Source organism: Varanus komodoensis, unplaced genomic scaffold, assembly GCF_004798865.1.
Source record: "Varanus komodoensis strain SLA01 unplaced genomic scaffold, ASM479886v1 scaffold53, whole genome shotgun sequence".
In the NCBI taxonomy this organism is placed as follows: Eukaryota; Metazoa; Chordata; class Lepidosauria; order Squamata; family Varanidae; genus Varanus; species Varanus komodoensis.
The window spans coordinates 4322818-4344567 of record NW_025336126.1 but is presented as its reverse complement, the minus strand read 5'-3'; the positions used below and the strand labels follow the sequence as shown (position 1 = coordinate 4344567).

Genomic DNA, 21750 nt, shown 5'->3' with positions numbered 1-21750 from the left:
CAAAGATGCTATTGATTTCCATAGCTCTGCTAGAAATATGACTAAATCTGGATGTAGCCCCTCGAAATACTTGGAGTAGACCACGGGGGGGGGGGGAATGTATGACTTTCCTGATGTTGCTGGACTGTTGCCACCCCTCACCATTGGCTGCAGTGGTACAGGCTCCCCACCCCTGCGGTGGGCCCATTGAATTAATGTGAGTCTCTTCTCCAAGTATGACTAAGTCTGGATTGTACCCAACGTCTCACAGGAGATTTTCGCCACCAAATCTATTTGTCTGATAGCATTTTGGCCATCTTTTCATCAAAACGTTCCAGCCTATGAGCTGAGGAAGGACTGCTCTAGCTGCCACCTCTGAGACTGAGTACCCTTTCCAGCTTTGATGCATATGAGACTAAAGAGCCAGTGTGGCGCTGGGGTTAAGAGCACAGGACCGGGACTCAGGTGATCTGGGTTCGAGTCCCTGCTTGGCCATGCAGCCAACTGGGTGACTTTGAGCCCCTCACAGACTCTCAGCCCAACCTACCACACAGGGTTGTTGTTGTGAGGATAAGACTGAGAGCAGCAGGAGGAGGATGAAGTAAGCCGCCTTGAGTTCTTTGTAAGAAAGAAGTGAGATATAAATCTAAAAAATAAATGCATAAATAATAAAAGGATGCCTCCTAGCCTTATAAGAGGAGTCCTGATAGTTCGTGCCAAACATTCGTCCAGAGTGGCAACTCACATAGTGACCAACCAGATATCTTGGGGAAAGGCAACGTCGGTAGCAGCCTAGGTGACAACTCCATGTGGAGCTAAAGAGTTTTAGGAGTGAGCTCAGATGTTCCTTCAGATGTTTCTCCAGAAGAGGGAGCTCTTGCTAAGTGGGCAGAGCTGAATGTTTCTCATCCCACTCTTAAGCAGGGAAGTTCAGTAGGACGAGACCAACATAACTAAGTGCAAGGATAGTATTTGAGATTAACAGCCACAGGAATTACTCCCAGATTTATGCTGAGGCTCAGCATCATCAGGTATGTGTCAGGGTCCACTGCCAACCCCCTACAGTGGCCAGGTGTCCTACCTTAGAAAGGAGAGACTGTCATGATCTGGGTCTCCTCCTTTGCACATTCGAAAGCCACAGACTGTTTTCCTTGTACAGTGTTCTGTATTGACCGAAAAGCACAAAGCACCCAGAATGAATATTACCGTGCACAGAGCAGTTTTTTAAATCCAGTCACCGCTAGAAACTCTCCTTATGAGCATGCCTGGGCCCCATCCCTGGGGGGCGGGAGGGGCTTCAGACACCTCCTCTCTGCGTGCCAATCCTCTAATTGGACTGCCCTCTTCTCATGATGTGTCATGGGGTGGGGAGTCTGAGAAGCCCCCTTACTCTGGGCTCCTTTCCACCAGCTATACATCTTGGTTATTCCCAGGGTCTGCCAGCCCACCTGGGGGGCCTGGTCTTGAGAGAAGCTTCATAGAATCGCAGAAGAGTAGAGCTGGAAGGGGCCAGGAAGGCCATCGGGTCCAACTGCCTGCTGTTGCAGGACACCACGTTACACCCGGCTTCTTTCTGAATGTCTCTGGTGTGCGGAGGGCCCACCACCTCTCCAGGCAGCTGCCTCCACTGTCGCATTGCTCTGGCAGCTTCTTTCATCTCAGTCTCGGCTTGGCCCACGTTCCCAGGCTCTCCCCAGTTCTGACTCTGATTCCGCCGAAGTCCAGACAGGAGTCCTGGAGAATGAGCGCGCAGAGCAGCGCTTCCAACAGAGCCCTCTTCTTGAAGAACCGACCGAGGGCCATCCTCTGTTTGCAAGTGTTTCCCCTTCGATCAGCTGCGCAGTGCACAACCTGAAGCGATCCCCCACTCAGAAGAAAGCAGTCTTCCCCAGCCTGGTAGGGAAGGCTCCCTGTGGGAACCTGCCCTGCATAAGTCCCCACAGGCGCAACCACCTGGGGATTCTGGTAACTGTGGCCCCACACATCTGAAGGGTGCCAGGTTGGAATGGCTGGTCTAGGTCGTTAGCTAACCTAGATGACTGGCTAGGTAGTCCTGCTTCACTGGCAGCATCATCTTTGGATTAAAGGGGCTGGGGGCTCCAACAGCGTGGCTCCCACTGGGGTATCCAGGCATAGAGTAGATCCATTATTTCTGAATCTGCTGGGATTTAGAGCAGCCCCCCCCCCCCCGAAATCATTGCGGTTTATGCCTATCTCATCCTGTTGATTCCAATGGACTTCCTCAAAGTCTGGATTCAGCCCACAGGTTTTGGTGGGCTGCAGACAGAAAGTGTATTTGAACTGAAAGTGTGTTGTACAGAAAGTGTATTGTACAGAAAAGTCCTTCAACTCCCATCATGCCTGGTTGGGCATGACTGGCGGGAATTCTGGGAGCTGTTGGACTTTTTTCTGTCTCAAGACACATGCAGAAAACTGCACAGCCTCTGACTGCCTGATGGAAAACCTTTCCTTCTTGCTGAACTTCCCATCAGCCCTAGCCAGCATGATCAATGTTTGGGGATGATGGGAGTCATAGTCTCAAAACCTGAAGGCTGCTAGGCTGGAGGAAGGCCCTGTGAAAACATTCCAAAGCATAAACTCCACTGGAATTTAGTTCTGGGTAAGCAAACGGATCGAGCTGTTTGATGTCTTAGCTAGTTATTTGCGCATGAATATGAGAGTATTCAAGTGTCGGGGCAGAGTGGGGTTTATTACCCTGCCAGCCATTAGTGCCTGGATTTGGTGGCATGAAGATGACACCAGGTAAGAAATCGGAGCCTGATAAGCTTAGGGCACTGCCCAAGGACATGATAAACCTGCTGGCAGTGGGCAGCTTAGCCGGGGATATTTAAAACCTCCCCTCCTAAGCTGCCAGCCCCACTGCCTTAAGCTGACGTCAGCAAAAGGGATCACCTCTAGAGTTGGGCAAGATCCAGAACAGGGTGGTGCAGTACTGCAAGGAGCAAGATGACTGGGCCGACCAGCAGAGGACTTTGAAAAGCTGCCCACTCCAAGTCTGGCTTCGGACCAAAGAACTGCAAGAAGGGAGAATGCCCAAAGTTCTTGAAGTCACTGGCCATCGTTCCACAAATCCCAACACTCCTTGCAGCAAAAGTAATTGGAACTGCGAGGCTTCCACGAGGGTGCAGTGGTACATTTTGATGCACAGGGACTCATGACCATCCTTGTGGCCACACTGCCAGGCATGTCCAAAATACATGCCGCTGTATCGCTCTGTATTGACAAATCAATTCTAGCCTATTTCTCCTCCATTGGAAAGTGTCTTTTTCAAAGCAATTGGGTCTTAATGGCCCATTCCAGACTAAGCCACCCTAAGATGCACAGAATTGCAACAGGGAAAAATAACTCTGCTTCTGGGAAGATTCATTTCTCACCCAGCTCCACTGTGAGGAGTGTTGCTAAATTCAGAGGAAGCAGGGAAGTCTGGGGGTGAGGGTGGCAAACGACATCAGCACAGCTGCCATCCAACGTTTCTGGTGCTGAGCCCTTGCCAGTCCTGGCCCCCTTGCAGCGCCTGCATGAACATGCCCTATATACAGTCAAGCCCAGAAGCATTTCGTGGAAGGGCACTGGGTTCCCCAAGTGTAGCGGGGAGGAAGGAGCAGGTGTGTGGTGCGCTGCTTAGGAGTGCAAGACTGGGACTCAGCGTGCTGGGTTCTAGTCCCCACCCCTGGAGCCCCCTGGGTGACTTTGGGCTAGTCACAGACCTACCTCACAGGGTTGTTGTTATGAGGAGAAGATAGAGAGGAGGAGGAGAATTATGCCAGCTGCCTTGAGTTTCTTGGAAGAAAAAACGGCAAGACAAAAATCTAATACACAAGTACAAATAAATAATAGAAATTACTAGCTGACCAGAAAGCAGCTTTGCGTCTTCCCTGCATTGGTCTCAACAGAAGTTTGCTCTCTGATAGCAAAAAGGTTTTCATGGAGCCAAACACAATTGCCTGCTATTGGCTTCGGATCAAACGGCTTGATATAGACCCAAGCAACACTTGTATGCATCTTTGCATGTGTGTGTATAGTTTATATTCTAGCAAGTTCACCAGAGTGTTCTGGGGACTTTGTGTGTTCGGGAGACAGCATTTGTATTACCATTTTTTCCAAGGTTCAGCTCGTTTTCTGAGCCAAACATCCATCTGCTGAAGGGAGTATCACTGGGGCTGGTAAAAAGTTCACAACCCTGGGATGAAGCCTGCTGATGTAGGTAGGATCACTCAGTGTGTAGAAATATAGCAGCTCAAGGTTTTTCTGACAAGTTGGCAGGAAGGAACTCAGCTAAATTACTGTGCCAAGCTATCAGACCTATAAAATAGGCAGAAAACTTGATTCTGGAAGCAAATAGCCTCTGAAAAATAAACACCTTCTCCAGTAGCGTGACTCTTGGGAAGGGGCATCTTTTCTGTTCTTGAACCAATCAGGATACTGAATTTGCATTTGGAGGATGAGCTATGAAGAAATGTTAAGAAGAAGAAAGCTAAGAACCGCTGGCCTACTTATCAGGTTTTCCACCCACCCTTTCTTCCAGATCACTCAGTGTGGTGTATGTGGCCCCCTTTATCCTCACAACCCTGTGAGGTAGACTAGAATTAATAACAGGCCAAAATAAACTTTGTGTCTGGGATTTCTGTTGCCTGCCTTATGCATAATCCCAGTAAAGTTACTAGTCCACAAAAATGTTTGCTAGCCTGCTGGAGGCTGGAAGATGAAGAATGGAGGGCTCTAGTGCTCCTGCAGCAGTTCATTGCATTTGTATGTCAGAATGGTAGAGGAGATGTCCCTGCCCTGGGAATCTGCCTGCTTTCTACCCCAGGCATAAAGGAGGGATGGAACGCTCCATCCTGCCTCCACCAGTTTGCTCATCTGCTTCCGTGTACTCCGTAGCTGTCTGTGGAGAGTGCTGAAAACAAGGTTGCTCTGACCAGTGCATCCCAGTAGTCCTGAAAGTTGTGATCCTCATGATCCCAGGGGGATCCAGGATCTCCCTTCCCCACCTAAATTTTGCAGATTCTGCTCTCCCGCATCACAGCTCACTCTCTCAGGTGGGTCTCCTGATCCTCTGTGTAGCATTTTCAGGGGGGCTGGAGAGGCCGCAGTACAACCCGCCCAGTTGCTAAATCTGGATCCAAATTCTTGATGGGAATAGAGGGGAAATATGTCCAGGTTGCTTTTTCATGTGAACATATCTTACTGTACCCTTTGGAACCAAGAGGCAAACCTCAGCTCAAATTTTCTTCAAAATTTTTACTTCTCTAAATTTTGGAATGAAGTTTTCCAGTTTTAAAAAATGCATACAGAAATGCATATTTTGTGAAGATAAAAGTACATAAGGGAAGTTGCTTGCAAAAAAATGTGTATTAGGCTAATTGCATATAAAGGCTGGTATTAAGAGATATACACACAAAAATACAAACTTAAGAAAAATCTCTCTGCATTTAGAATAAACCAAATTTACGATTAGAAAAAATGCAAATTAAAACCGACAGTCTACCCTTTATTGTTGCTGCTGGTTAGATTTGAGATAGTAAGGCAGTTTTGAATTGACTTTAATTGGGAAAGGGGAATGTTAAAGCTTGAATGATGTGGTGGGGGGTCAAAGTAGAGCAGCCCCTAGTGAAATCCACAAGCCCGACTGACTGACTGTCCCTCTCAAATTTTAGCCAAATCTTGATGCTCCCAGCACCCTGCAAAACCAGTGGCAGTCTGCCTTCTGCGTGAGGGGGAGCTGGTGAGAGACGGCAGTGTGCAATTTTAGGTGGCCCTCTTCCCCACAACACACACACCCCAGAGCCCACCCCATTGTTCTCTCTGTAGCATAATCAGAGGGGGCAGAGGCTGCCACGAGAAGGAAAGGGTGGGAAAATCGGATTCCAGCAGCACAGCTGATCCAGTGCAAAACTAGTTCCCACCCTAGCTAAGGAGGTGATCACAGAAAGTAAGAGGGCTGGGAACCCCGGTCCCCTGTATCCTGAGCATCTTGAAAGATGCATCACCTGCTCCTTTTAAAAATTCCCCTGGGATAAGAGAGGGGTGCCGACATGCACAGTATTCCCATCACAACCCATTCATTTCCACAAATGAGGAATGGTGCTATGGCCTCAGATGGAGGGCAAGAAGAAATGGGGTTTGAAATAGGGATGGAGGGCAGGGAGAAGCAGGGGCGGTCCAGAAGCAGAAGGACCCTTCGCTTGCATTGTTGCTAAGTGAGACAAGGCGTCCGCAGGCCCGGTGCCAAGACTGAGCTCACAGCCCATCTGCACCAGCTCTGACGGGAACAGCTTCTGTGTGGGTAGCAGCAGCCCCCCCACCATGAGGCTGACTAGACGGTGTGTAAGAGTAGGAAGGGGGTGGCACTGCACCAAGACTTGGGGGCACTCCAAGCCCCCCTATTAGCTTGAGACACAAGGCAGGATCTTCTGTCCGGTCAGCAAGGCCTGCTTGCTTGCATCCACGCAAAAGCAATCAGCTGGGCAACCTTTTCTTTAACACGGAAGCTAAGGAAAGCTTTGGTGGAACTCAAGATTTGTTGGTGTGCTTTATGCTTGGATTTTTTATTTTTTTCCAGGAGTGGGAAACAAATGCTTTTGGACTCCAGATCCAGGTAGACCAAGCCAGCATGGCCAAGGCTCAAGGATGCTGGGAGATACAGTCCGGCTATATCTAGACCACCATGGCTCCCCCTCCTGCCCCTTTCACCCCCCTCAGGTCACAATCCTATACCCTGTCCCTTGCCCTGTTGAATTCACAGTGCTTTACTTCTGAATATACATATGCAGAATTGCAATGTAAACTTTGAATTCTTCTCCCTTTACTGTCAAGCTATATGTCTTTTCCTCTGTGTGTGCGTGTGTGCATTCTGTTTGTCATTTTCCTCCTTTTCCCATCTGTGAGTTCATTTCCCCTCTCCCACATATCACTCCTATCTGAAAAAATACATACAACTTGAAGGATGTCTCAAGAAAATATTTCATTTTAAGTATTTTTTTATCTCATTCATCATCCAAGGAACTCTCTAGATATTGCTGGACTACAACTCCCATCATTTCTGACCATTAGACATGCAGACTGGGACTGAGGGAAGGTGAAGTTCAACCAGTCCAGGAAGGCATAAAAGGGTTCTCATTTTATCCTCTCAACAACCCTCTGAGGTAGGCTGTGCTGAGAGCAATAGGGTGGACCACCGACACCAGGGAGCTTTGGGCTGATCCCAAATGTCAAACCTGGCCCAGGAAGATTGTAGCCCTGCAGCTGTTGCTGCACTCCAACTCCCATCATTCCCAGCAAGTATGGCTGCTTGTCAGGGAAGATAGGGTTTGGAGCATTCAGAAGGGCCTATCCGCAGGAGCAGAATACGGGAAGCTCACCCGCCGTTGCCTCTGGGCGGTTGGTAGCCTTGGATTCTCTTTGCCATCCTCCTCATGCCAGCCCTCCCATTGTCTCCGCCAACAGGGTCCTCGAACGGAAACAGCCAGGAGGGGAGACCATCGAGCTGACCGAGGAGGGCCAGCCTGTCGCGGTGGCCGAAAAGCACCAGCCGATCGTGGACTGCACCTGCTTTGGCCTCCCTCGCCGCTACATCATCGCCATCCTCTGTGGCCTCGGCTTCTGCATCAGCTTTGGCATCCGGTGCAACCTGGGGGTGGCCATTGTCAGCATGGTCAACAACAACACCGTCTATGAAGGGGACAAAGTCATCGTGAAGGTGAGACCATCCTTCTTCTCCTGGGGGACGCTGCCTTGGCTCGGAGGCGGGAAGGGCCCCTTCGCTGGAGGGGCATTCGGCACCCTCTCTGATGCAGGGGTGCGAGCCTCCAGCCCCACAGGCCTAGGGTGGCCAGCTGAGGATCCACATCTGGTCCACAGAACTTGCCCGGCTTCCTCCATAGCGTGGGACTTGGCCCCAAGCCTTACCTGTTTGTCATCTGTGCTGCCAGGTTTTGAGCAGGCTGGCTGGCTCAAAGCAGCCCACATGAGGAATGGAAGCTGGACAATTTGCCACGGTGCTTAATTTTTAAGAAGAAAGATGGGGATGGGGGAGCTGGCCTATCTAAGAGTCATGTCTTTGACCTCATAGACATTTCCTCTATTCCTGGAGAGGTAGAGAACAGCAATATTTAATTGTAAGAGAAATGCACTCTCCACATCCCCAGAGGCACTTTATTCCCAAATAATACAGGCCCAAACTCAGGTCAAATCTCAACACTATTGGTGCACTTAGGGCAGCATCCTATGTGTGATTAGACAAAAAAAAAGTCCCACAACTCCCAGGATTTCCTGGCTAGAATGGATAAGCTTTTAGGATGTTTTTTTTCTATCAAAACATGCATCAGATGGTGCCCTTACATATTATAGGGCTGAATGATTTGTACTGGGGAGCCCCTCTCTGGATTTAATAGGGTTTTGTAGGGTGGGGGAGTCTTTAGATGGAAATGTGCATTACTTCATATTCAAATGTGTGTGTGGCTCTTCTTCTCCCTGCCTTCCAAGCAGACCTGGAGAAATTCTTTCTAAATGAAGAGGTTATTATGTTAAGGCTGACCAGTTAGGCTGGCTTGTAATGCCAAAGAAGCCTATTGTAGAGGCCAGTAACAAAAGGCACAAGCAAAGTTAGCATGCAGTCCATGAGGAAGTGTGCCATAACAATAAGTTGCTTCTGAGCAGAATGCCTCTCGTCCCTTTCAAAGTGAAAAGAGGGTCTTCCATCTTCGGGGCCGATTGCTTGCAGCATCTCAGGCTGCTTCCCACCTGGTCAGCACTCTTAACCTGATGCTGTTCCCTGGGATTAATGATGCTAGGTCCCCTCCCCTCCACCTCTGCACGCTCACTAAACTTTCCCTCAGTATTTGAAACTGATTCTTAGTTGGCTGCCTGACTTGTCACTGGGTGCAGTGGCCTTGGCATTTCAGCTGCAGATTATAGCCTCTCAAATCTGAGCCAGAATCTGTTTCTGTAACCTTTGAAGGCTTTTTTATAAGGAAATGTGCCCCGTCCCTATACCCTTCCGCCCCTCTCCTTCTGCAGAAAGTGGGGCTCTAGGCATTTGCCCCAGATTCATTTCCTGACAGCTGCCACGCTCCACTGCTACTTTTAGCCAGGATGTGCTACCCATCTCTCCCCTGTTAATTTCTTCTTCTTCAGAAAGCTGAGTTTAACTGGGATCCAGAGACGGTGGGCATGATTCACGGGTCCTTCTTCTGGGGTTACATTGTCACCCAGATTCCAGGGGGGTTCATTGCACAGAAATTTGCTGCTAACAGGTAAAAACTGAGTCGTGTGTGGTTTGGCATGTGTCCGTATAAACTGGGATAAGGAATCTGCTGGTCTCTCAGTGTTGTTGGATTTTGAGTCCAAGCATCCCTGGTCCTGTGTTCTGCTTGCTGGGGCTAAGGGGAGTTGAAGTCCAACTCAGGAAGACTAATGGGCTAATGTGGCAGGATAAAAATCCGATAAATAACAACAGGATCTGAATGATGGCAGGTTCTCAATTTCTGGGGTAAATGATGGCAGGGTAATGATGGACATTGTTTTTCTCCCTCGGGGTTGAAGCAGCTGTGTGGAACAAATAAGACGTGGAACCGACTCAGCTCGGTTGCACTTAATTCTCTGTGACTCTCTGCAGTCAGGCTGGAACTGGAAGCGTTAATACTCAGAGTGGGGTGGAGAGATGTGGCTGAGCATCCCCACATGGTGCCACCACAGAAAGCAGGCCAAGGAAAATGATCCGTACATGGAGGGACCCTCTAACACATTCTAGCGAGGGCTGAGCATGTGCCTAACCTCTGCCCCTCTTTTCTTTTCCTACAGATTTTTTTTTCTCTGTGCTTTTGCTGATCCTGGGGGTTCACCTGAGTCTGACAGTTCCTCCCTCTTATGTTATGTGCAGGGTATACATGTGGGAGTAGACACATATTTATGTGTGTTAACAGTAATTAGCAGAACCCCATAGGCTTTCCAATTATTTCTTCTTCTTCTCTCTGAGCATATGGCATTTTAGAACATACAAAAGGACAGATCTCTTTCCACAGGGCTTACAGTCTAAAATTTAACAGAGAGGAAACTATAGAACAAGAGGAAAGGAATGATGAGGAATGAATGGGGGAAGAATATGGATTCATTAAATATATTTAAGCCTTATTTCACTGAGGACTAGGAAGTCATGTCCTGTGTTACGTGAAAAAGATGATTGAACTCCCGTTCCTATGCAGAGAATGGCTGTGTCCTTCCTTGTCCCACCTGCAACAATGGCAGACCCACACAGATTTGCACAGTAGGATGGATAAGATGATTTTTAATTAAGGGAATCGTCTTGGAAATCCTCACAACAACCCGGCAAGGGAGGCCAATCTTGGGCTCATTCTCTAAATTGCAGACAGAGTACTAAATTAGAAAGATGGTGATTTCCCTGAAGCCACCTAGGGCAGAATCCTATGCAGGCTTAGATAGAAAAAATGTCCTATAAGGCCACATTTCCCAGCCAGCCAGCCAGCCAATCTCTCTCTTTCTCTCTCTCCCTGTCTTATGGAGGACCAGGGATGAGGGCAGGGAGAACTGAGCTCCTTGGATGATGAGTGAAATAAAAATGTCATGAGTTTGGGGGAAAAAACAACTGATAAGAAACAAAAGAAAGCAGCACTGTTCCCCCCCCCCCTTTGTTTCTTTGCCACTCCTATTAACCCCCATATTTTGGGCCCCAGGGTTTTTGGCTTTGCTATTGTGGCAACATCTACTCTAAACATGCTGATTCCAGCAGCAGCTCGGGTCCACTTTGGCTGTGTGATCTTTGTGCGGATCCTGCAAGGCCTTGTGGAGGTAAGACCCATCACACCGTCTCAGTGCATCCTCGGTGGCCTATTTTATGGACACCTTTCACTCTGAACCCTCAGTCCCAGGGCCAGCTGTACCATTAGGCAGTGAGCACCTGCCTTGGACAGGTTGTTGAAGGGTGGGGAGTGGTGAACAGGTCCCTGACCTCCTAAGCTGGCCCGCTGCTCCTCCAGCGTAACAAAAGATCTTGCCCAGCTGCCCGTGTGGGCGTACAGTTCAGTGGTCACGTTGGTCAGATTTCATCCAAAAAGGGGAAAGGTGATATCTTGTCTGTGTTAGATGGCAAAATGTCGTTGGTCAGACTGGCCTAGCCCTGTTTCTTTGGTGCAGCATCACCGTCCTCCAGAGGCATCCAAACCAGGGGCAGTGCTAGGTACCGAAAAGATCTGGGCTGTGTCTTCAGAGGACCCTGTCTCCCAAGGGCACCCCTGTTTGAAAAAGGGATATATGGACAGGGGAGAGGAAGGCATGCGACTTCAGGAAAACTCTTCAGAGAGAAGGAGGAGGGGCAGCAGGAGGTGAAGCACATGTGGGCAAAAATCCAGTTAAACCGGGGGGGGGGGGGTCAGATGCAACAGAGTTCATCCAGGTTTCCATCAATTTACTTCAGCCAGTGGCCATGGCGGGTGGGACAGATGGCCTCCCAGAGATCTGGGACCCCAGATGAAAGTTTTGGGCTGACTTCTGACATCACCTCAGATCCATCCTTCTCCTAGAGCAGAGCCAAGCTTGTTTTGGGCATGCCTGTTTTTTGCTAGAAGAAAAATAAGGCTGGTCTATATGCAACTCTTTCTGTCCACCTCTCTCTCTGCCAGGGGGTCACCTACCCAGCGTGCCATGGTATCTGGAGCAAATGGGCACCTCCCTTGGAACGCAGCCGCCTGGCGACAACAGCCTTCTGCGGTAAGGTAACCCTAGTCATTGGCCGAGGAAGGAAGATTGGCAGGGCGGATCTGAGGGACAAAACTTGCCCACAGCCATCTGGGATGTCTCTCGATAAGCCTTGGCTTCTAGGCTTATGTTGAAGAATATTCAGCTGGACAGAAGTCCTAGAACCTCTTCCAAATCTAGAGCGTCACATCTTGATTTTAAATAAATAAATATGTAAATCAGTTGAACCAGCCCTTGGTGAGTGACTTAAAATTTTGTCTCCTGGGTCACAAGACTCCTGGTTCAGCAAACTCACTGGGATTGTCTGCTCAAGTTTCTGTCCTTAGGGCTGCTGAGGCATAGTTCTTCTGTTACTCAGACAGAAGTGGAATTAAAACTGTGATTCCACACAGCAGTAGAATATAGTGCTGTATTACCCAGCAATGCTAATCTCTTATGGCTGAGAAACTTCTCTAAAGTTTACTAGGAAATAAACATTAGAAAAGACTCCCCTGCAATATTAACTAGTAGCTTCCTCCTTGCAGGTTCTGCCCCTCTTTTCCTCTCCTGTTCAGCACAGCCAGCCCTATTGGTGAATAACTGAGGAACTGCCCTTTAATTGCCCCATTATTCATCAGTTTCTGTTTCCTACTGGGGAAGTGAGGACTTTAATTACTGTTTTCCTCTAAATCCCATCCCTTTTTCTTTATTTTGCAAAATATCTGTAACAGAAGATGCCAATTCCAGACTAAATAGGAAGTGTGGAGGTATCATTAAAGGACAGGCTCTTGGGAGGAGCTAGGAATCTTGGCTTGTATGCTTGCTTAACATTTTCCATATATCTTTGCAGGCTCCTATGCCGGGGCTGTGGTGGCCATGCCTCTCGCTGGCATTCTAGTGCAGTACTCTGGGTGGAGCTCCATATTTTACGTCTATGGTAAGTAAACCACCTGAGAAAAGTAGGCAAAATTGTTTTGATTACTGAGTCTCTCCATTGTCAAGACCTTGTCGGGCCAGAGAAAACTTTCCTCCAATACATCCTTCAATTCTGTCCTTTGGCAGGCAGCTTTGGTATCTTCTGGTACTTATTCTGGCTCATGGTTTCCTATGAGAGTCCTGCACAGCACCCGACCATCACAGAGGAGGAGAGGAAATACATAGAAGAAAGCATTGGGGAGAGTGCCAGTCTTATGAATCCTCTTATGGTTAGTGTCTTGCAGTATTATTTTAATACATTTTATCATAGAATACTAGAGTTGGAAGGGGCCATGCAGGCCATCGAGCCCACTCAGATGGCTTTCCAGTTTCTTTTTGAATAATAGATTTAGAACAGACAAAGACAGTAAGATAGCCAACATTCTAACATCTAAATTAGATGGTTAGTGCGATCAGGTGTGTGTATTCAATTTGTGTGTTTAGCTTGCTGAGGATGATGGGGGTTCTAATCCAAACAGAACTGAAAGGTACCATGGGGGAAAGCAACTGGGCATGTGTGATTGCATAGCCGAAGCCTTCACATCGGTTTTCCCTCTTCCCTTTTGGCAGAAATTTAAAACACCGTGGCGCAAATTCTTCACATCCATGCCTGTCTATGCCATTATTGTGGCCAACTTTTGCCGGAGCTGGACCTTCTATTTGCTCTTAATTAGTCAACCAGCCTATTTTGAAGAAGTCTTTGGCTTTGAAATTAGTAAGGTGAGAAATGGCATGTAATCGGGGAGGGGGGGATTGCTCATCAACAATGGGTCATGCGAACGGGGGTGTAGCCATATTGTATATTAGCAGGAACTGGCAGGAAAGAAAGCACTCCTAGACACATGCAGAGTTAGTGATCTATCAGGAATCTGGTTAGGGATGGGAATCCATTGGATTCCCTCAGTTCAGCTTTCTGGACTCTGTGCTGCTTTCTCTTTGCCCTGAACCTGACTCATGCCGATTGTTTGTACGGGCATCCAGCAGCAAGTGAGTCCAAGGGTGGACGGCCAGGTATAACTTGTGAGGCCAGCTTGCACGCATGCCCACTGTGTGACTGGCATTCCGTTTTCACACACACAATGTACATGCTTTGTGTACTTTGAGCAAGAATAATTCAGCACATAGAAGAGGCCTGCTAGCATTTCTGAGCATTCGCAGACGGTTTTTGCTCAGCTCACTTCTTCGGCCAGGACTAACTCCAGCAAACCCAAGAGCCAGATTCCCCAAATTGTTTCTATCCTCCAGGGCTCAATGCTATAGCAGTGGAATCAGGTGAGATACCCAAAGCACAGTCTGGTCTAGTTTTGGATGAGTTCCAGTTAGCACAGCTGGATCATCGCATCACTATCCAGAGTGCTCTTTCATCATCTGCTGGCCCAAAAATGTATTTTGAATATAAGCAGACTCAAAAACCTAGCAAACTCATAGAGTAGCGAGGAGCGGGCAACTTGTTTTAGGTGAGAGACTGAATCGCCTGCTGTGATGCCCGGAGTGGCTGTGACCACCCCCACTGGTGGCACCGGCTTTCTCCATGCTGAGGGACATGGAGGAAGGGGCACAGCTGGTGCTGAGCAACACAGCTGCTTCTCCACGCATCGGCTGAATTTGCAGCTTTGCACACAGTGCGCTGTCCTGCTGATGCTTCCCCATGCAAATGGACTCAGCCATGGACTTCCATCTCTGATACTGGAGGCAGCTCATAGCCATCAGGACTAGTAGCCACAGAGAGCCTTCTCCTCTGTGAATTTCTCCAGTTCCCCTTGAAAACCATCCAAATTGGTAGCCATCACTACATTATCTGGAAGTTAATTCCATAGTTTAAGTTTAGGTTTGGAAGACAAGTTGCTTGCTGTTGTCTGTGGTTGTGGGTAGAAGATAGCAGTGAAGATTCCTCTGGAGGTAGGAGAAGCGATGCCTTCAGGAAGGCTTAGAAGGCAATTCTACCCCTGAGGAAATCCCAGGAGGGTCTGTGGCTGGATGTGCAGATTTGGAACCTCTGCAGGCCAGCTTAGCCCCACGGGCCATGGGTTAACCTCACAGAGAGCAGACAGAAAAATCAAAGATGTTGGTCTTTATAGAAGAACATGTTTAAACCTCAACAATGAGGCAAACTGTATGTCAACATCCCCAAAATGAAATATAATAGAACTCCCAGCTAGGAGAGCTCCTGGACTCAGCACAAGAATACTTTTAATTCACCTTGGCTGGTTCAGCAGTTGTAGGTGTTGCTGAAACAACAGCCACATAATCATTTTATCAATATATTTAAATCCCATTACCTGAGATTTCTAAGTGATACCCAAAACAATACATTATAAGATTGCAATTAAACACTGCATAATATTACTATATACAGAATGCAGTGTTACCTTCCTGGAAATTCTTGCTGAACAAGGTGTGCTTTCAGTAGGTGCCAAAATCACAGAAGTCTGCCTGGTACTTAATAATATCATCAGCCCCTTTTGGAAGTGGGTCTGAAGTCCTTTGAAACAGCCATATAATGATGCAAGGATGCAATCCTAGCCATGTAGGTCCCAGCATGTCCCAGGCACAAAGTACGGCTTTTTTTTTTTTTTTTTTTGGTCTAAATATGCCTAGGATTGCAACCTAAGAGCTAAAAGAGCCATTCTTGTCTGTCCTGTGATTTCTCCCTCTCCAAATGCGAGCTTTCTGGGTTTTCTGAAAAGCTTTTCAGCAGCCTTCCCCTGTCCCTGGTCTTCCTGAATAGTTTTCCATACCCTCTTCCTTCTGTACAGGTGGGTATGCTTTCAGCTTTGCCCCACCTGGTCATGACAATCATCGTACCGATCGGGGGCCAAATCGCCGACTTTCTGCGGACGCGGAGGATCATGTCTACCACCAATGTCCGCAAGATGATGAACTGTGGGGGTGAGAGAGAGAGAGTCGCTGGAGCAGGAGGAGGGGTAGGGCTGAGGGTGACCCAGACTTGGGTGCGGGGCTCCTGGCTGGCTCGGCAGTGGGCATAGGCCGCAATGGGCACAAGCAAGCTGTGAAGCAGCATATTTCTTAAAGCAGGGTGTGGCACCTGTGGCCCTCCAACTCCCATCAGCCCCAGCTGGCACGGGCTGTCATCAGAGAGGACGAGAGTTGTGGCCCAACAGCCCTGCTGTAATGAGGGAATCTGGTCATTTGCACAGAAATCATGGGTTCTGCTTTCATGCATTGGTTTGTTAGTTTGGTGGGTAGGGAGCCAAGATTCCAGCACTCATGGAGGCAAAACCTCTTGGAGTCTGTGTAGGGCTTCCAATTACTTGGTCATGGGAAATATTCATATCATATCAGAGCTACATGGCCTGACCCTATAGGTGTTCCTGCCTTTGGAGAACTCCTTTTCAAGTCTACTTTTCATAAATTTGCCAATTTCCTTTATGCACGCACCTGTCTTATACCAACTCACAATACTGGCCCATCTTCTCAGAATGACAGCAGGCCCAAAGTCCTTAAGCTCAGCCTTTTACAACCTGGTATCCTCCAGATTATGAAAGGCTGGAGGTTTGAGTTTTATTTGTCCATTTTTGTTGCATCTTTACCTTCCACCTTCAGCAGGTCTGTACTCTCAAGGCGCTTTGCAGTGCAAATGAAGTAAAACGACACCATCAACCAGGAGTTCATATTCTATGCCAAAACAGCTTTCTCCAACCTAGTAGCCTCCATATGCGTCAGACTACAACTTCCTGCATTTCCCAGTCCATAGCACTGAGCATCTCCCATCTGGAGGACACCAGGAACAACCCAGGAGTAGCAGAAACTGCCTCTATTGAAGCAGGCGCATGGTCCATGGAATCCCATATTGCCAGCATTGGCAGGCAGTAATAACTCTTCAGGGTTTCTGGAAGGCATTTTTCTACACCCATCTTAGATTGAGCCTCATACACGCATGCGTGTACACACAAAGAAAGAGAGAGAGAGCATGCATGCACAAAATAATAATAATAATAATAATAATAATAATAATAATAATAATCAAAGCCAGCTTCTAGAGTGGCTTGAAAGGTTTGTGCATGTGTTTGCTTGTCCTTAAAGCTTGCCTAGGAGAATAAAAAAGGTAGCTTACCTTGTGTCAAGATAACTTCGCATTGCAGGAGTTGGGTGCATGTAGGGTCACTTTCTCCAGTCATCACTCACTAGGGATAGAAAAAATTATTAGGTTTCCCTTTCTTTCACCTTTGAATTTTTAAAATCTAAAGTTCTCCTCATGCTGAATATGAAGAAATGTGCAATTTCCAGTCAAGTTCTCAAAAACAAACCAAATGAAATGTTCACCCATCTGCACAGTCCAGATGCAATAATGACAGCTGTTTCCAGCACAGAGAGTACCTCTGTGTATCAGCCTGCAATACAGCAGTTACAGATGGACCTACTTGGATTTTCAGATTCAGTCATGCTCAGTTTCTCCTATATGTAATGTTTAAAAATGCAAATTTCCTTCCATCCTGTGAAGGAAGAAATTTTACCAGAAAAAAACCCAAACACACCCCCTGAACGCAATTCTTACTCCTCGCTCTCTTTTGACAGGGTTTGGCATGGAAGCCACACTACTTCTAGTGGTTGGCTACTCCCACAGTAAAGGCGTTGCAATCTCGTTCCTTGTCCTGGCCGTGGGTTTCAGCGGCTTTGCTATTTCAGGTAAGCTCTTGGGCATCTGGGCTGACCTTCAGGGCTGACCATGGTGCTCCAAACCTTCCCTCCTCCTCTCCAAACACACACATGGGGGGTGTGATCAGTCACCGTTGCTTCCTCAGACCATTTCATGAAGCTGTATGTGTCATTTGGCCTTGTTAGGACCATGTTCCTGCATGCTCTTTCACTGGCCCTTCCTTTTGGTGCCATGAGGCAACGACCTCATGTGGCAAATGGTGGGGAGGACAAGCAAGGAGGAGGCCTTGGTGGGCAGAATTGTGCGTGCCATAAAGCCCACCTCATGCCCCCTAAGCTAGTCTGCAGCACTCAGATGTGGTGGATGACACAGCTGTGTTGTTGGTGTCTCACTAAGAATCAGCCACCAGCCCGGACAATTTCTGTCTGCAGAATGAGGGTTAGATGCCGTCCTGCATTTTACCACAGGCAGCAAAAGGCCTTTGCCCAGCCCTGAAGGCTTCTTCTGCATCCTGTGCTGTCATCATGAGATGGATGGGGCAATGGCTGATGCTGGAGTGACTCTTTTAAAAAATGTTATTCCCTTACCATTGAGGTCAATGGGAGGGCAATTTCCAGGACCAATTCTAGAGTGAGAATAACAGTCTACCATCAGTGGGGTGCAGCCAGGGTTTGCATGTGTGCCACATCCAAGATAAGGGTGTTTCTCCTCTGTGCCAGCACCCCCCATATTTGAGCCTTTCCTCATCAGCAGACAAGTCCAGCCGCAGGTTCGTGCAGTAACCTGAGCTGTTTCGTATCACTTTCAACACTGGCATATCTCGAGTTCCACCTATCTCATGTTCCACATGTGTAGCAGGGCTGCAGCCAACACCTATAGCCCAACCAGCCCCAGATATAGTCAGATGTTCCTTCTTTGGGGAGGGAATCATTAGAATCTATGGAACACTTGCACAAACCAAGCCGGAAATTCATGTCTCTGAAATGTGTCTGTTTAGGAATGCAGTAGAATTTTTGTGTCTGTCACACCCAGAAAGAGTAATAAACTCCTACTGAATTTTCTTTCAGTCATTCAACCCCAAACTACAGTGACCCCATGTGACCCTTAAGCCATGAGTGGGCAAGATCCAACAGTAGCGGACCCAGTCGGCAATTGCAACAGTCTAATGCACACACACAATTGATCTCAGCTGGCTTGAGGGTGTTGAGCAGGGCAGTGTGTAACTTGAATTCCTTTTCATTGCTTCCCTTCTCCATGTTTTCAGGATTTAATGTGAACCACTTAGACATTGCCCCCCGATATGCCAGTATCCTTATGGGCATCTCCAACGGTGTGGGAACCTTGTCGGGGATGGTGTGTCCACTCATTGTTGGAGCCATGACCAAACACAAGGTAGGAAGCCAAAGCGCGGACTCTGAGATCAGGGGTTCTGTGTCTGGGGCAGTTTCTGCCCCCACAACTCCCTCTCTCCCTCTCACACACACACAATTCTTTATCTTACGTTCCTGATATATGAGATATATAAGATATGAGAGCAAATCTCTTATATCACCCTGATATATGAGAGCAAAACAAAGGGGAAAAATGGCCAAGCCCGACTTTTTTTGGAGTAGGATATGCAGTTCTGCACTGCTCTGAACCCTTGGCCGTTTTGCCTTTTCAACTCACTGAAGTCACAGCATCCTCATGATTACAGCAAGTTATTTCTGTTGCCTTTTCCTTGGGATTCAACACAAATTTATTGTAGAAAATGATAATATATTTGAATTAAAATAATAAAACTATCATCCGTAACCATAAACATGCCTGGATGGTTACCTGTTAAATATATTAAAGACTAAGCATAAAGGAAGGTGTGATAACCAGCATCAATCTGAACCCAATTTGCCACTCTCTGGTTAGTATTTTTTGGAGGGGAGCTGGGCTGTGGGGCTCTGAACATATGTACAGGTTGGATCCATTGTGTTATACTTCAGTTTTGGCCTGGTATTTCTACTTACAATGATTCTTGATTGAATTTATGTCTATGGAACTCAGTGGCCTATTTGATCAGGCAGTCTACTCCATTCTGTATATTTTATATTGACCAATAACCAGTGCTTTTTTTGTAAAAAAAAAAAAAAAAAAGGTGCCGGAGCTCACGTCGCTGGCGGTAAGTGCAGGACCACACACACCAATCCCAAGCCAAGCGGAGAGTGCTCTCACTATCTCACTATCAGAAAGCAGATAGCGGACACAAAAGCAGCCTGCAGGCACTATGTTAATGATGTTTGCTGCTGATCTGCTACGATTCAAAATCATGTCGTAAAATCCTTTGGAAAAAAAGGTGCTGGAACACTGTTCTGGTGCGTTCTATGACAAAAAAAAAGCCCTGCCACTAACAAACCTTTTCATTTGTTATATTTATACCCTGCCTTTTTTCCTATAAGAAAACCAAGTGCCTTGCACAATCCCCCTCTTCTCCATGTTTTCCTCACAACAACCCTGTGAGGTAGGTTAGGCTGAAGTTGAGCGACTGACCCAAAGTCACCCGGGTAGCTTCATGGCCAAGGGGAGACCAGGACCCATATCTTCCAGACCACCCCACCTCCAGCCCAGCTCTCTCACTCCCATGCCACAGGGGCTTTCTTGGGGCTTTCCTTGTTCTATGGAAATATGGAAGGAGGCGCTCAGAGCAGGTGTCCCACCACGCTGTCCTGCGCAGTGCATGTGAGCCAGCAGCTGTGGGACAGGGACTTCAGTCCACGTGTCCTGAAGCACCGTTCCCTGCTCAATGCCCTCCAGAAGTGTTGGATTACAACTCCCATCATCCTTAGGCCATACAGACTGAAAATGATGGGGACCGCAGCCCCATGCACCTGGAGGGCACCAAGGTGGAGGAAAGCTGCCCCGAAGTAAGTTCTGAACGACCCACCTTTTCCTCTTCCCCCGCAGACCCGGGAGGAGTGGCAGTACGTCTTCCTCATTGCCTCGCTGGTGCATTACGGAGGCGTCATCTTCTACGGGGTTTTTGCCTCTGGCGAGAAACAGCCGTGGGCTGAGCCCGAAGAACTCCACGAAGAGAAGTGCGGCTTCATCAACGAGGACGAACTGGCCGACGAGGAGGATGAGGCCGCCCGGATGGCGGTGGGAGGGGGCGGCGGTGGCGGGGGCTACGGTGCCACCAAAAGCACCAGTTTTGCCAATGGAGGCTGGTCCGCCGACTGGGACAAGAAGGAGGAATATATACAGGAGCCCGGCAAGGATTCCTACATGTACGGCACACCGGGAGAGCGGGACTTGTCGTAGAGGGGCCCCCCGGTCCCCCTCCCGCATGGGGGCGCCAGGGCCTTGGTTCAGTGCAGAGGAGTGAGGGGGAAAGGCCTACATTCACTTTCCGTCCTTTCCCCGCCCGCGTCACCCGTCCCACCCCACTCGTCACGCTCCCCGTTTCTGGTGCATTGGTACAACTGTCTGGACCCACTGAAAACTGCCCACCTGCCCCTCGCCTGGTACGATGCCTTGGCAATGACCCAGAGCCCATTTTTCCATCCAGACCTTCCTCCCCCGCCCCACAAGCTTTGGCACATTGCCAGGACAGCAGCCATGTTTCATGGGCCACCCAATCTTCAGCCAACCAGTGTCATGCGCTGGTTTCTGCCTCCCCCCCCCCCCCGGAACATGCAGGTGGGGTTAAATTTGACACAGACTGACCTCTCCCCTCCCCGTCCTGCTGCCCCACTGAATAGCTTTGGACACATAGTCACAACAGCGTAACTTGACCCTTCGGGCCTACGTTAACCAGGAGCCAGACGAGACCAGGGCATGCTGGTAGTACCTGATGTATGTTCGTGGTTCAATTCAAAAAGAGGACGTGTGTCACCAAAAAGGAGGGAAAAAGATTTGCATAGATCTGCATAAAATGTGCAAATACTAATTGATACTAAATTTTAAATGAAAATTTAGACATTATTATTATAATTTAACTAGAAATATATTATGCCACTGTTGCAGGGAGGACTGTGATCAGGTGACCACCGGTTCAATCTGCTTTCCAGGTGCTAACTCTTGATGGGCAACTTCAGGGCCCTCCTGGGGTCTCTTTTAATGGTTATTTTTACGCAGGACTTGTGCAGGATAGAGGAGGATATCTTTAAAAAGTGGACCGTCCTCGGGCAGCCTTTCAAACTGAGGACTGTCCTTTGTAAAGGAGAACACTTGGCCTACCCTAGGAAGGCCTTTGCCAGTCAGAGAAGGCAATACTGAACTAGATGGACCATTGCCAGGCTCCATGTTAAGCAGCTTTGTGAGTTTGATCTCCCCATGTCCTACTGCAGCTCCTTCCCACAGGGAACTGGAGGTAAATTCAATGCCTCTGACCCCTTGGTTAAGTAGCCTCTTCTAGCATCTTGCAGCTGCAGCACCTTAGCCCGTGCCTCAATCCCCTCCCTTTCCTAGAAACAAATCAAACCATTCCCCCCAGTAGT

The 21750-nt window shown here is 48.2% G+C and overlaps 1 protein-coding gene across 1 annotated transcript; it reads left to right on the top strand.

Moving 5' to 3' along the window:
* The first annotated feature begins 6134 nt into the window (after positions 1 to 6134).
* SLC17A7 (solute carrier family 17 member 7) lies at positions 6135 to 20572 on the top strand. The gene is made up of 13 exons (XM_044447936.1): positions 6135 to 6183; positions 6247 to 6259; positions 7447 to 7699; positions 9136 to 9254; positions 10692 to 10806; positions 11637 to 11724; positions 12542 to 12628; positions 12754 to 12896; positions 13237 to 13386; positions 15423 to 15555; positions 17203 to 17313; positions 18549 to 18676; positions 20219 to 20572. Exons 1-13 carry the CDS (start codon positions 6135 to 6137, stop codon positions 20570 to 20572), a joined length of 1743 nt encoding a protein of 580 aa, XP_044303871.1.
* The last annotated feature ends 1178 nt before the right edge of the window (positions 20573 to 21750 follow it).